Here is a 14,762-nt window from a genome sequence, read left to right as displayed (position 1 = left end):
AAACCCATGTGTCAAAATGTAAGGAGAGTGGTCTTCAGTCAGGCCAAGGGAGGACACCCTTCGGTCAATGGTCCCAGCAGTGTCCATTATCAGCCAAGGAGCTTGGGCACAGTTAATTGGTTGCTTGGGGCAGTCAGGGTTAATGGTTCCAATCATTACAGTCCAAGGGGTGGGCCACAGTCAATCCTGCAGGTTCCAGTGAAACTTGTCTGGGGAGTCATGGTAAATCAGAGCTGCACGAGGTCAGTCTGCAGTCCAGTCAATGGTCAGTTAGGGCAGTCTGTTCAAGGCAGTCAGTGAGGTTGGCATTGTCCTGGGGTCAGCTCAATGAAAGTTAAGGGAGGCTGTTAAGGACCACTGTCAAAGTGGGAGAATTCAATTCTGGCATGTGGGTGCTGGGATGCAGAAGAGACAATAATTGTGGCAGGGGAGACTCAACATTTAGCAGAGGAGGGGTTGGGGGAAAAGGGAAGGTAGTGCAGTGGAAGTTGGGAGATAGAGTCATTGGTAATCACCAGCAATCTGACCTTCCCAAGGAGACAGTGCACCATGATGTTCGACACAACTAAGTTGTAGGGCCAGAGCTCAAGGTTGGTGGTAAGAGATGAATTTTTAATTCACAGCGGTGTGTGTGGGAACATTTGGAAGGTCAGTACTGATGTGCTCAACGAGAGGATGCCAGGAAGAAAAGAACTTGGAAGGCCGGGGGTCATGACCAAACTGAGACTCTGTGCCAAGTGTCGCCTTCCTTACTCATGTTGCTTGTAAATGGAAATGGCTACCACACCTGGACTGGGCAGAGTAAGCGATTGCATTAATCAGATCCTTTCACAGTACAGGTTAAAGTAATCTATAATCATAGCATCATGAAATTCATGCAGTGTTGAGAACCATGGGGAGTGCAAATCCTGATCACAAACAAGCCTGACCATGTCATTAATCGTTACACGTTGGTCATGGTCGTCTCTTTGAAGCAGCAGTAATCAAAGGCAGCATTATCAGGACATCTGTGATCCACAATTCACAAAGACAATCCAAGATCTCTCAGGCTACTCAAGCATACAGCTGATTTGCCGTCACCTTGAAATGCAAGAATTGGTAGCGTGCTCTTACATACAATGCTGCCTGCCTTGTATTTTGGGGGAGGGGGTGTGAGGATATGTTATGAGTACTCTAAGACAATATTTACAATCTGCCACTCTCGTAACATGACAGAGTTTCTGCTGCATTAATCAGAATAAGGTCCTATGTCTCACGTCCATGTCCTATTGTATGGAGGACTGGGCTAAATGGTCATTAGTGAGTGATGTGAATGTTGACTGACTGTTCACATGACTGTGGATCTGATCTGTTTCTCAGCCACAGTCATTAGAAGTGTGACTGGTGGATCCAGCCACAGAAACAAAGGCTATTATTACTGTAGCAGTGATACAACAAAGACACAGGGAAATTGAGGAAGGTCAGATGTAGCGCCGGCAAGCCCAGGAGCAGCAACTGCTGAGCAGCATCCATGTGAAGGGGTTACAGCTGCAAGTCACCTCCGTGTGTGCCAAAAATAAAGGAGGCCAAGACTCTCTCATTCTCAGTGACACTTTCCTCTGGGTAAGCATGGTGCAGTATTGCCGCAGATAGAGGATATCCCAGGACACGGTCGCAGACTCTGTCAACTGCTGGAGCAGGACTTGCAAAATGAAGGAGTGAGAGACCATCCTATCCTGGTGGTTGTCAAAATGACAACTGCATTAAACCTTGAGACAACTGGCAGTTTCCAAGGACCCACCGACGACCTGTGTGGGGTTTCTCAGTCCTCGATCTACAAACGCATCGGTATAATTGATGCCAGATCACTTTGCTGTATCTCCTTTCTGTGTGATGAAGTCAGTGCAGCAGCCTGGGATTAGTGGGGGATGGGGGAGTGTAGCTTTGGTAACATTGCTGGCCTCCCCCAGGTGCAGGGCGATCTAGGCTGTGTGCACTGAGACATATTGAGAGGGGCGTATCCTAATGCAACTGACTTCATCAATTCTGGTCTCCCTGCTATAGGAATGATGTTGTGAAACTTGAAACGGTTTAGAAAAAATTTACAAGGATGTTGCCAGGGTTGGATAGCTGGTGAGCATGGATGAGTTGGACCAAAGGGTCTGTTTCCATGCTGTACAGGTCTATGACTATAACTGTAATATAAGAGTGTTGCATTCCATCAAATTGTAAGACATCTGTGATCATTCGTGCCACGTTTTGGAGGTCTGTGCCTTGTACACCTGGGAGCTGCCTCAATACCTTCATCCTTGAGCATTCCAGGGTCCTGCTTCATTTCAAGGGCTTGATGCACTTACAAGGCTGGTTTCTACCCTGTGTGGCCATGGCTGATGACTCTGTTAAACAACTCCCTGGCAGAGACTGAATGTAAATACAAAGTGGCTGATTCTTCAACCGGGGTCATCCTGGAGCAGCCAGTAAGCTTTGTACAGATGATCTAATATTTGGATCAGTCTGGGGAAGGAGCCTTATAATACATTTCAGTCAGAATATACCCCATGATGCTTGCATGCTTTGCTGTACACAACGGAGCAGGCAGAGAGGATGTAATGGATTCTGAAGACCTGGAAGAGCAGCAATGGTCTTCCAAGGATGAAGATAATATTGAACAGGAGGAGCATCACCTTCTGGTACAGTGTCTGGAGAAACAAGCCAGACAGGACTTAATTGACAACCTTACCGAGTATCTGAGAGTTGGGTGCAGTGACCACACATTGACTATTACTGTGTTGCTGTTCAAGAAGCAGACAGTCTAGGTCTATTCCCAGAGGCAACTGCAGCTTTTTGTTTGTTTGTTTGTTTGTTTGTTTTTGCTGTTGCTGGGATGAGTCTAAGGTTCCTTGGTTCTTCAGTGCAACTAGATGTACAAATATATGCGTATTGTTGCAATAAAGTAAAATTAAACACCTGAGATACTTTTTTTATTTTGGTTGCTTTCCAGTAAATGGCAGCTGCAGACTGCCACACTGGACCTGGTACACAGCTGGGCTTCAAAGGTATGCCAGTGCTGGGAATCCAGGAAATCCTACCAGTGGCAAGTGTTCACCTGTGACAAGAGGGAGGATATGATGAGTGGACGTCAGAGGAGTGCAGTGCATGGGTGATGAGGTGATCTTTAAAGGATAGCAAGAGAAATCTCTCAAACTCTTACAAAGAGAAAACCCTCCGATACAGTTGGGACTTTTAAGCAACTGTTGGATAGGCACAAGGAAGATAGTACAATTAAGGGTGTGTAGGTTAGTCTGATCTTAGAGTCGGATAAAAGGCCAGTCCAACATCGAGGGCCAAAGGGCCTGTACTGTTCTATGAAACTTGACAAAATTATTGCTTAGTCGATTTCTAATGAAATTCAATCCATGGTCATTCCGTCACTGGATAATGGTCAGCAGCAAGATCTCTGATTATGTCTAAAGGCCGGTAGTTTCTCACCACTTTGGTTGAGATGATCTAACTTAGCATTTACCTAGGTTAAATCCTGAGACATTGCTGGTCACTACAGCACATTGCCATGGGACTTGGTGCAGATACCCACTGAAATATCAAGAAACCCATTAAAATTGTCTTTACACCTATCTGACTGTTGAAACTGAGTTTCTCTCAGTTGTCTAGGTTTTATTAAAATTGGCACAGAAGTTGTTTTCCCTCTGGCGGTGTACTCTAAGATAGAGGACCATAACCTCAGAACTAGGAACCCAACATTTAAGACTCTGTTGAAGAGAAATTTCTTCATTCAGAGGGGTGTGAATCTTTGGAATTCTTGTCCCTGATGTTTATGGACGTTTCGTCTTTGAATATATTCAAGATCGACTTGAATAGATTTTTGATCTGTCAGAAATTTAGAAATGGGGGAGCGGACAGGAAATTGAAGACATAAGATGAAGCATAAATGTAACGAATAGTGGAGTTATCTTGACAAGCCAGATGATCTACCCTTGCTCTGAATTGTTGTGCTCTAATGTATCACATAAAGCACAACATACTAATGCAGAATATCAGAAAGTACAAAAGAGCAAAAAAAATTATTTCTGCTTTTTTGTGCTATTATTGACAGTAGCAGTATATCTTGTGCTCTCTCTGAGCACACTTGGTTGTTGTGCATGAAAAGCTTTGCTGATTTGTAACATATCCATATTTCCTTGCTTCATACAGCTTTGATGTATTGAGTCTAGATGCTGGAAAAGTACAGCAGGTCAGGCAGCATCTGAGGAGCAGGAAAATTGACGTTTCAGGCAAAAGCCCGATGTATTGATCTTCAATGTGAAATAGAATGATTATCTAACTCAAAAGCAAACAAAATTTGCTCATAAATTGCAGATGATGAGGGTGGGAAATGCTTTGCAAGGCGACATTCAAGTTAGGACATTCAGATGATGCTCAATGACAGCTTGAGCTTTGGCGCCCTTGACTCATGGCAATGATTAGATTCTAACTTTATAATCTGAGTCGAAGAGTGTAGTGCTGGAAAACACAGCCGGTCAGGCAGCATCTGAGAAGCAGGAAAATCGATGTTTTGAGCATAAGCTCTTCATCAATGAGGGGGTGGCCCAAGGGGGCTGAAAGGTAAATGGGAGAGGGATGGGGTTGGGGGGGAGGGGGTGGAGAAGGTAGCTGGGAATGCAATAAGTCAATGAAGTTGGCATTCCTGATGAAGGGCTTTTGCCTGAAACGTCGATTTTCCTGCTCCTCTGATGCTGCCTGACATGCTGTGCTTTTCCAGCACCACTCTAATCTAGACAATGAAGTTGGCAGTGAAGGTGATAGGTCGGAGAGGAAGTCTATTGTGCAGTTCTCAAAATTTAAACCTGCACTGCAAACTCTATTTAATTTGAATACTATATTTCCATGAGTTAATCCTAATGAAGCTATTGTGGCAATATAAACTTCACCATTGGCTTAGTGAGTGGCACCTGAACTTCATTTACAATGGCAAGTGAGTTTAATGTTGGTTACCTTCAATGACTGAGAAAGTAGTGGCTGAGAAGCTCTACTTCAGAAGCTTGACTCTCTTGTTCCTCAGCATAGGAACAGGAGGAGGCCATTCAGCCCCTTAAATCTGTTCCACCATTCAGTGAGATTGTAGTTGACCTGTGGCCTGACACAATATACTTGCCTTTGGCCGATATCCGTTAACACCTTCGCTTAACAAAAAAATTATCTGCCTCAGATTTAAAACTACCAAGGGATCCTGCATCCACTGCCATTTGTGGAAGAGAGTTCTAAATATCTCCCACTCTATGTGTAGAAGGGCTTGGTATCATCTCTCCTAAACGGTCTGGTTCCAGTTCTCCATCTATTCCTCCTAGTTCTAGAATCCCCAAACAATGGAAATAGTTTATCATCCCTGCCTTTTCCTGTTAATATCTTGAAAACTTTGATCAGATCACTCATTAACCATCTGAATTCTAGAGAAAACAGGCCTAATTTGTACAATCTGTCCTTTCAAACCCTGAAGTTCAGATATCAATTATAGCTTTTCTCTTATTCTTCTGCTTATATTTTATGCAAAGTTATCACAATAAAATAGTACTGTGATCTCTTCCTATTAACAACAGCCCATCCAATCCGTGTGCCTAGTCTCCTTGGTGTATGTTTGGGACTGTTCTCTTTTCCACTATTAGTTTGTGCTGTTTACTTACAAATTCATTTGATTGCAATTTAATGAACATTGCAACTACTTTTAAAAAAATCATTTGTCAGAGCTGACCTATTGCATGAATAAGAATGACTCTGTTATGTCTCTCAGAGAATTTCCAGGTGGCTGGTTGGTCCATCCGGACGTACATGGCTGTTTCTAATTGTGTGGCCTTTCATTGCTCAGTGGATAGTGCATGTTTTTCTTCGCAAAAGAAGGAGTTGAACATCTGTGGTGAGTGTTCATTCCCTTTTGGGAATCAGCTTCTTTAACTTAATTTGATCCGTGTGTATATATTGTATTGTCCTATAATGTCATATTTTTAGGAAGTGGCAGTTCATACAACACATTAGATGTACCCTAAAATGCCTGAAATCACTGTTACTTTTTCTGGAAATTTGCAGCCACAGAAGAGAAAGCAAGTGGAAATATTAATGCTGCACACTTGTTTTATTTTAATCAAAAGATCTTTCCCAAAATAACTCAAAAAAAACTTGGGCATCAATCCTTTTTAATAGCTGAGAGACTGTTTGTTTATAGCCATCAGTCTGCCTCAGCCATGTTATAACACTTCAGGCTGTTTTTGCCAGATTCCAGCCACGGTCTTAGTCACACCCATGTGGCTCTGACAGCTCCAAATGGAAATAAACACAATAAAGCTCAAATTACTCAGCAGTTTAAGGGATTTAGAGATTTTGTGAAGTGATGTATTTCTTTGCAGTAGGGCAGTGAATTTGCTGCTTTTTTTTGGTGGGGGGGGGGTGGGGAGAGAACTTCAGTTAGTTTTTGCCCTATCAAGTCAATGTGCGATGCAGCCAATTTCCACGATTGGGTCCTTAAACATTAAACATTAATGCTAAGCAACTCCTAAAGCTTCCCTACGCATACCCCAATCCCCATTCCATCATGTGTTTTGGATAGCTCTTATTACATGTGCAAAGACAAACAGGCTCCGATAAAGTTACAAACGAAGATTGTGTTGTCACTTTTTTGGAAGCTTTTTATACTTATTTCTGGCAGTAATTTACTTTGGAGCCAGCTGTGAATGTTGTAGTTTCCTTTCAGTGTTTAACAGTTGTGAACAGAGATGGAGCGTGAGAAATATGATGAAATATGGATGGCATTGTGGAATTTGTAAGCATTTTGATGCCTTACTCAGATCTATGTAGGAATGGTAGTGAACTGAGGAGCTGCTTGATTTAACTGTGGCCACAGCTTTTTAATAAAATGTTGTATTTTTCAAAAAGCACGTTGAAGCAAATGCCTTTGCTTCAGGGTGAGGTGGGGAATGTGCATATTATCATTCACGCCATATTTCAGTGGATTGGAGAATCTTTTAAATATTTGTCATTATTTACATGTCTGGAAATTTGATCCAATTTATATCAAAATTGTCCTGATCATGCCAAAGAAATGTAACATGGCGAAGTCCTTTTAGTGAAGATATCTCATGTCCGCTTGTGCGTCCATGCTATACATCTCTATGACTCTAAGGGATTGTGCTAAGGACCCAATCGTGGAAATTGGCTGCATCGCACATTGACTTGTTTAGCAAGAGCCCCTCTCGCCATAATGGAGTGATACAGCACTGAAACAGACCCTCCAGTTCAACTCACCCACGCCAACCAAACATCCCAATCTGACCTAGTCCCATTTGCCAGCATGTGTAAAGGTTATAATTGGACCAGCCACCACAAGTTCCTCTGGCAGTTGATTCCATACATGCACCACCCTCCCTGAAAAAAAGTTACTCTCGGATCCTTATTAAATCTTGCTCCTCCACCATAAACCGATGCCCTCTGGTTTTGGACTCCCCCACTCTGGGTGGGGGAAGAAAGATCTTGACTATTCACCCTATCCATGCCCCTCATGATTTTGTAAACCTCTGTAAGGTCACCCCTCAGCCTCTGCTCTGGGGGAGAAAAATTCCAGCATATACAGCCTCTCCCTATAATGCAAAACTTCTAAAGCCAGTGACATCCTTGTAAATCTTTCCTGCATCCTCTCAAGTATAATAACATCATTCCTATAGAAGTGTAAAGTGTGGTCCTGAAAAAGCACAACATCAGGCAGCATCTGAGGAGCAGGAGAATGATGAAGGGCTAATGGCTGAAATGTCGATTCTCCTCAACCACGAATGCTCCCTGACCTGCTTTGCTTTTCCAGTACCACACTTTTCGACTCTGATATCCAGCATCTGCAGTCCTCGCTTTCTCCTTCATAAGGAAGGGTGACCAGAATTGAATACAGTAATCTAAAAGTGGTCTCAACAGTGATCCAGATCAAATCTTGCCATTAAATAGAAGAAAGTTTCTCATAAGGAACTCCAGAAGATCCTCCTCACATAAACCACCTTCTGCACACGCAGACATGCACGCACACACAGCTCCAAATAAAACCCACAGCTTGAAATGAACAGTCTCCTGGCTTCATGGTCATAGGACAAGCTCTCAAAATCCTAGCAGTTATTGTTAAGCGCCTGGCAGCTGCCAAGCTCATTGGATGCTTTGACCCCCTTTCCCAACTTGGGCTGTCACAATAAACCTAACTTAAATCAGCAAACGCTGGTTCTGAGAGATTTGCACTTCACAGGAAATATTACCAAAGCTCACTAGAGCACTAGCATTTGAAATTAAGGCAAAATTCTAGAATTCTAATTCAATTAATGGAACTTTGGCTTCTGAGTGAAACGACTGTGGATTTAATTGATGCTACTGGATTTGAGCTCTTACTTTCGAGTGACACTTTACTGCAATGTTGCATGAGTGCCACATTGTCATGGTGTCATCATTTGGATGAGGTATTTAAAAAGAAAATGTTTCATTTTGTGTAGCACTTTCATGACCATGGAACATCTAAAACACTACACAGCCAATAAAGTAAATTTGAAATGTAGTCACTATTGTAATGTAGGAGATATAGCAAACAATATGTGTATAGCAAGCAACACAGGCAGCAGTGTGCTATGGCCACATTTTTTTTCTGACTTAAACTTTGGCCAGGACACCAGATAGAACTCCCCTGCTTTGAGAGCCAAGAGATCTTTTATGGTCACACAATTAAGCAGATAAGACCTTTATTTAAAGACTTATCCAAAAGGAGTACTTTTTTCAGCACTCCCTCAGTTCTGCAATGGAGTGTCAATCTGCACTAAGTGCTTGATCCTCTGGAGTGTTATATTAAGATCCCGATGTAACAGTGATTGTACTTCAGACTGCTTTGTTGGTATAGTCATACAGGACAGAAGCAGACCCTTTGACCCAACTCATTCATGCTGACCCAATTTTTTAAAACTGTATTAGTCCCATTTGCCTGCATTTGTCCATAGCCCTCTATACTTTTCCAATCCAAATGTCATCTCCAGATGTCTTTTGAATGTTGTAATTGTACGTGCCTCACTACGTGGCCATTTTTTTAGATCACTTCTACAGGAAATGAGAGGAACTTTGTAAATTCTAGTTTGAATTTCTTTCTTACTGCTACATAACATGTTCACCAATTCTGTGGTTTTTGTTTTGTAATTTTCCTATTGTATTCGTCAAGTACCTTTAAACTGCTAAATGATCAACCAATGAATAAAACTGCATGGTTAATGATTAATAATTCAGCACAAACAACAGAGCTACTGGAGAGGTCACTTGCCAGCCTCAGCTGCCTCCCTGATCATAAAGTGAGAATTCTCCTGAAGTGTTTTGTATTTGTTGTACATGCATCCTTGAACTCAGTGTTGTGTTCAATGTAAGCTATCAATGATTTGTGCAGTTTTACACTTTTGGATAAGGGGATCAGCGCACTATATATTTTTAATATTTTTGCATGCATCTTCAATTCTGCTATACGAGATTTTGATGGACGGAAATTAATATTTTCTCCCTCCAGACTGATACACACACAAACGCTTAATAAATTTGACATTATCGGCTGTATTGTTAGCCACTAATAAATCCGAGTGAGATCACGACTTTTTTGTGGAACGGGCTATAAAGATAAATATGGCAATGTTGTTGTCTCGAGGTCATTCGTTCATATTTGTTTTACATTAAATCATAACCTTCACAGTAAATGAAAGACATTTATCACTTATCAAGACATTACATTAGCTATTAGAGGCTGTGCTAGTACCCAAAATAGGAAAACAAGACAACTGGTAACGTTCACTGTATCTATTTTGTTTTGTGGTAGATCTTAAACTCCCTCTCTGCTCCCCAACATATTGACAAAATGGTGATGAGTGTGTTGGAAATTGGGACGTTAAGTGGTGAAACTTGACTCCAACCTGCTGTGAATGTGCCTACTTCCTGTTTAACCATTGCCAATTGGGGTCGTGAGGTGTATTGGTCATGTATTGGTCCCTGTTATACATACCTAAAATGTTAAGGATAAGAGGAAAGGCCATGTTGTCCATGATGGTCAGTTTTGTTCACACCCCAATCCACGAACCCAAATCCATAAATCTGGCCCCTCTCCTTTCTCTGTTTCAATGATCATTTTGATAATTAATTTGATGCTGTTTTTCACGTTATATTGTTATGGCTTGTATTCTTCTCAGTTGGTATTAATATTCAGATGCATCACCACTGTGAACAGCTTGCCTAGATCAGTTTTGGTAATTCATTTAGGTAATAGTCAGGCAAGTTACATTTTGATCAAAATCTTTTAAAAGAAAGAGCAAGCTTAATGTCTTCCCTCCTAGCATAAATTCTTGATACCCAGAGTTATCTCTACCTTTGCATCTTCACCCTCTGAAGGGGACGTCCTCACTCCTCATGTCCTCATGACTCTTTATATTCCTAATATAAACTTGGTTCTGTAATGCATGCTGCTCACCCTTCCCCGTTACACTTATGATGGTAGCTCACCCAATATCCATCGTGGGCAGACCTCAAGACTCATGATGATGTGTTGGAATAAAGTTCTCAAATGTCATTGAGTCAAAATCCTGAAATTCCCTCCCTAACAACTTTGTTGGTCTATCAACAGCACATGAACTGCTGAAGTTCAAAAAGGTGGCTCATCACATCACCTTTCCAAAGCAACTTGAGACAGGCAATAAATGCTGGCCAGTGAGCGACTCACTCATTCCATGAGCAAATAAAGAAGTGTCTAATGAAGAATTTGATTTTTTTAAATTAAAAACTCTAAAAGTCAGTTCACAACAATTAACTTATTTTAATCCATTATTGAATAAAAGAATTCACAGTCATATTTCAAAGGGTTTATAACCACCTGAAACTGTCAAACTGAACTGCGAGGTGCACTTCATTGGGATAATGGAATATGATGAAATCCATCAAAAAGCATTAATCCTGTAATGATAACCAGAAGGCTTTTGTGAACAGACAAAGTGAAAGGGCAAAGACTTTTTTTTTCTTCAAACTTTGGATGATTTTATCAAGTACTTAAAGGACAGGAGTTTTAAACCCTTGAAAATTGACTTTGATGGCTCTGTTCAGTTTGTTTCAACAGCTGCTGTTTACAGTTCCAATGAGCTTGACAATTAATGGGGTTATGCACTTCCTCCTCACATTTACATCTATTTTTAACAAGGGTATCTGACCCTGCCCTAAGTGGACCCAGGAATAAATTCAAAAAGGTACCTTATCAATGAAGGAACTTCACAAAGTTTAGACCTGTCCCTGCCAGGTCTAATCAGCAAACATGTTCCCTGCACTTAGCTAATGAAACGTGAACATGAATTTGGAGCCAAGGGCTGTTTTATATAGGCAGGTGCCATCATGAGTGGCATCTCTCCAGTCTGGAGACTGCTGCAATTCACACGAAAATGTTGGTGCTGCGCAATGTTTGAGTCTCTTGAGCCATTTTCACAATGGCAGAGAGGCTCTGCGTCATTTGCAGAAAATCAGGCCAGTAAGTTCCGTATTGCCCTTGTATGGTAGAGAGATTTGATGGACAAGAAATGCACACTAGAATTACCTCTGCTGCATTTTAGTTAGTTAAAGATTCCCTCTGCCGTCACTACTTTAGATTTCTATTTGCTGTATTTTTGTATTTCGTTCACTCATCTCTGCTGCCTTTCTGTTCACTTTCTACCATTTGCAATGTTCTGCCTTGTTCTTTCTATTTGGAGTGTGATATAGCGGTGAAGGCAGCCAATGTCAACTATATGTCATGTTGTTCTGGTGGCAGTATGTGGGAAATGCACCAAGCAACCCTCGCTATTTCTTTTCCCATAAACTCCAATCTCCTTACACTTGATTCTGCCTATCATCTTCCTCCTGTTCTGTCTCTCCATCCTTCCCATTATTTTCCTACTCCTTTTCCAATCCCTACACAAATCCTTCACATCATCCATACATTCTAAAATTTCCTTTGTTTCGTTTATTCCCACAGATTTCAAATAAAGTGTCACAGTCCTTCTATTGTTTAATATATCACATTCAATTTTGGAGGAAGGTTCCGAATAAGGGTCTGGATGCAAAAGTATGCATTCAAGACTTTTGGGCAAATGCTAAATAGTTTTGCAAAAATAATGTAAAGATATAAATTATTTGCATATATTCATTTGTTTAATGTACATAAGTTAAGTAGCTTCCTCCCCACATTTTGCATGCAGAACTTTATTTGACTAAACGTTAGTCGCAACGGTGTGAAAAATACAATGTTTTTAATGAAACATTCAAGAATCATATACTTTACTATCTCATTGTAAAAGCACTCTCACATTTTTCTCATTTCTTTTGAAGAGATGACAGCACACTACCTGTAACAGTATTATGTATTTTCCATTACCACCAGTGATCTGTGCATACATAGAATTATTTTGAATTGTATCACTATATATCGCATTTTAAATTTCTGTGACACATTTTCAAATAGATTTTGTTTTTAAAAATAAATCCAGCTGTTTCCAATCTACCATAAAACATCTCTAGCAACAGAATATCACTTCTAATGGACTACAGGACTCAGGATGCTGTAATTAACTTAGATGTTTTTGCAATGTAAGTTTTATCCTTCAAGACAATGCAAGATTATGTACAGTTGTTCCTGAACTAACAAGAACTGCATTGTGCTATAAGGTATTGTGCTTCAAACTGTAAAACAGCTTTTCATTTAACTTACTGTGAACAAAGTTACAGATGATCTGTTAATTCACATTTAAAACCAATCTCAAGACGAATCCATTTCTATTAGAAAACTACCTCTGTTTTAGGATAACACAAGTGTGTTAAAAGGAAAAGATTAGAAAAGACACACCTGAGCCCATTCCAATAGAAACCAGGAATAAGGAACTAACATTGCAACTAAACAAATAGGATGAATAAAGTTTAGAGGAAGAGGCAAAATTTCTATCGGAAATTCTAGCGAATCAGGAGACTAACAAAAATGAAGAACTTATAGAAATGAGAATTAATAAAGTAATTATCGTGAGGAAATAAATAGGATTGAAAGTTAGTCAATCTCATGGATCTAATGATTCACGTTCTAGAATTTTGAATAAGGTGGTAGTAAATAGAGAAAAAAAATACATTGGTCATCTTCCAAAATTGAACAGACTCTGAAATAGTTTCTGCAGATTGAAATGCAGCAACTGTAACCCTGTTATTTCAGAAATGAAAGAGGAAGAAAAGAAGAAACTACAGACTTGTTAATCTTATTGGAATATTACATGCAATTCTGGTCTCCTTCCTATCGGAAAGATGCTGTGAAACTTAAAAGGGTTCAGAGAAGATTGACAAGGATGTTGCCAGGGTTGGAGGATTTGAGCTTTCAGGAGAGGCTGAACAGGCTGGGGCTGTTTTCCCTGGACCGTCAGAAGCTGAGGGGTGACCTTATAGAGGTTTACAAAATTATGAGGGGCATGGATAGGGTAAATAGACAAAGTCTTTTTCCTAGGGTCGGGAAGTCCAGAACTAGAGGGTATAGATTTAGGGTGAGAGGGGAAAGATATAAAAGAGACCTAAGGAGCAACTTTTTCACACACAGGGTGGTACATGTATGGAATGAGCTGCCAGAGGAAGTGGAGGAGGCTGCTACAATTGCAACATTTAAGAGGCATTTGGATGGGTATCTGAATAGGAAAGGCTTGGAGGGATATGGGCCGGGTGCTGGCAAGTGGGACTAGATTGGATTGGGATATCTGGTCGGCATGGATGGGTTGGACCGAAGGGTCTGTTTCCATGCTGTACATCTCTATGACTCTATAACTTTGCTGGGAGGGAAATTGTTGAAATCTACTTCAAAGGATGTGAAATCTGGATACTTAGAAAATTATGTGAAGATTAAACAGTGTAAATATTGATGAAAGAAAAATCTTGTTTGGCAATCCTTTGGAGTTTTTTGAGGTTATAGCAAGCAAATTAGTTAAGGAAAACCAGTCCATGTGGTGTATTTTTGTTTTCAGAAGACTTTCAGTAAGGTTCAAAACCAGGAGATTTGGAAGCAAAAGTAGATTACTTGGCATTGGGGTGATACACTGACATTGTTCCTACTTTGGTTTCCGTCTGTTAACCAATGAGGCCATTCTCAGGATGACGAGTCCGAGCTGTTGCAAGGATCAGTGTTTGGGTGCAATTTGTTCATTGACTATTTGGATGTGGGGACCAGATGTAGCATTGCCTACTTTGCTAATGACATAAAATGAGGTGGGAATAGGAGTTGAGACAAAAGCAATGAAACTTCAAGGGGATTTAGACAGCTAAATGAGTGACCAAGAACATTTAAGACAGGATATAATGTGAATAAGTGTGAACTTTGCCACTTTGGCAAGGAAAGAGGGAGTGAAAATAGAAATTGCTGGAAATGCTCAGCAGGTCTGACAGCATTTGTGGAGAGAAATCAGAGTTGACATTTCGGGTCAAGTGACCCTTCCTCATCATTTCCAGCAATTTCTATTTTTGTTTCTGATCTACTGTATCCGCAGTTCTTTCAGTTTGTAGAAAGCTAGAGTGCATCTGTAATGGTGAGAGACGAGGGGGTGCAAGTGCCCAAAAATATCTAGCTAATCTCGGTCACTGAACGTTGGTCTGCAGATAATGCCATCAATTAGGAAAGCAATAATATGGTTTTATTGCTAAACAATCTGAATATGGGTGAAGATGTCCTGCTCCAATTGCATATGCATTTGGAG

General features: G+C 40.7%; 1 protein-coding gene across 6 annotated transcripts in view; it reads left to right on the top strand.

The window, feature by feature from the left end:
- The window catches only part of acbd4 (acyl-CoA binding domain containing 4), a 163,563-nt gene that overhangs the window by 95,508 nt on the left and 53,293 nt on the right, over positions 1 to 14,762 (top strand). For all 6 annotated transcript variants that reach the window (XM_072561605.1, XM_072561606.1, XM_072561608.1 and 3 more), the window contains one exon: positions 5,783 to 5,905. In XM_072561605.1, coding sequence (XP_072417706.1) covers positions 5,783 to 5,896 — 114 coding nt within the window. In that variant the 3' untranslated portion in view covers positions 5,897 to 5,905. The remainder of the gene's footprint in view (positions 1 to 5,782; positions 5,906 to 14,762) is intronic.

Source organism: Chiloscyllium punctatum, chromosome 42 (genome assembly GCF_047496795.1).
Source record: "Chiloscyllium punctatum isolate Juve2018m chromosome 42, sChiPun1.3, whole genome shotgun sequence".
In the NCBI taxonomy this organism is placed as follows: Eukaryota; Metazoa; Chordata; class Chondrichthyes; order Orectolobiformes; family Hemiscylliidae; genus Chiloscyllium; species Chiloscyllium punctatum.
The sequence above is the reverse complement of the archived record's forward strand: the minus strand, read 5'-3'. Positions and strand labels throughout refer to the sequence as shown.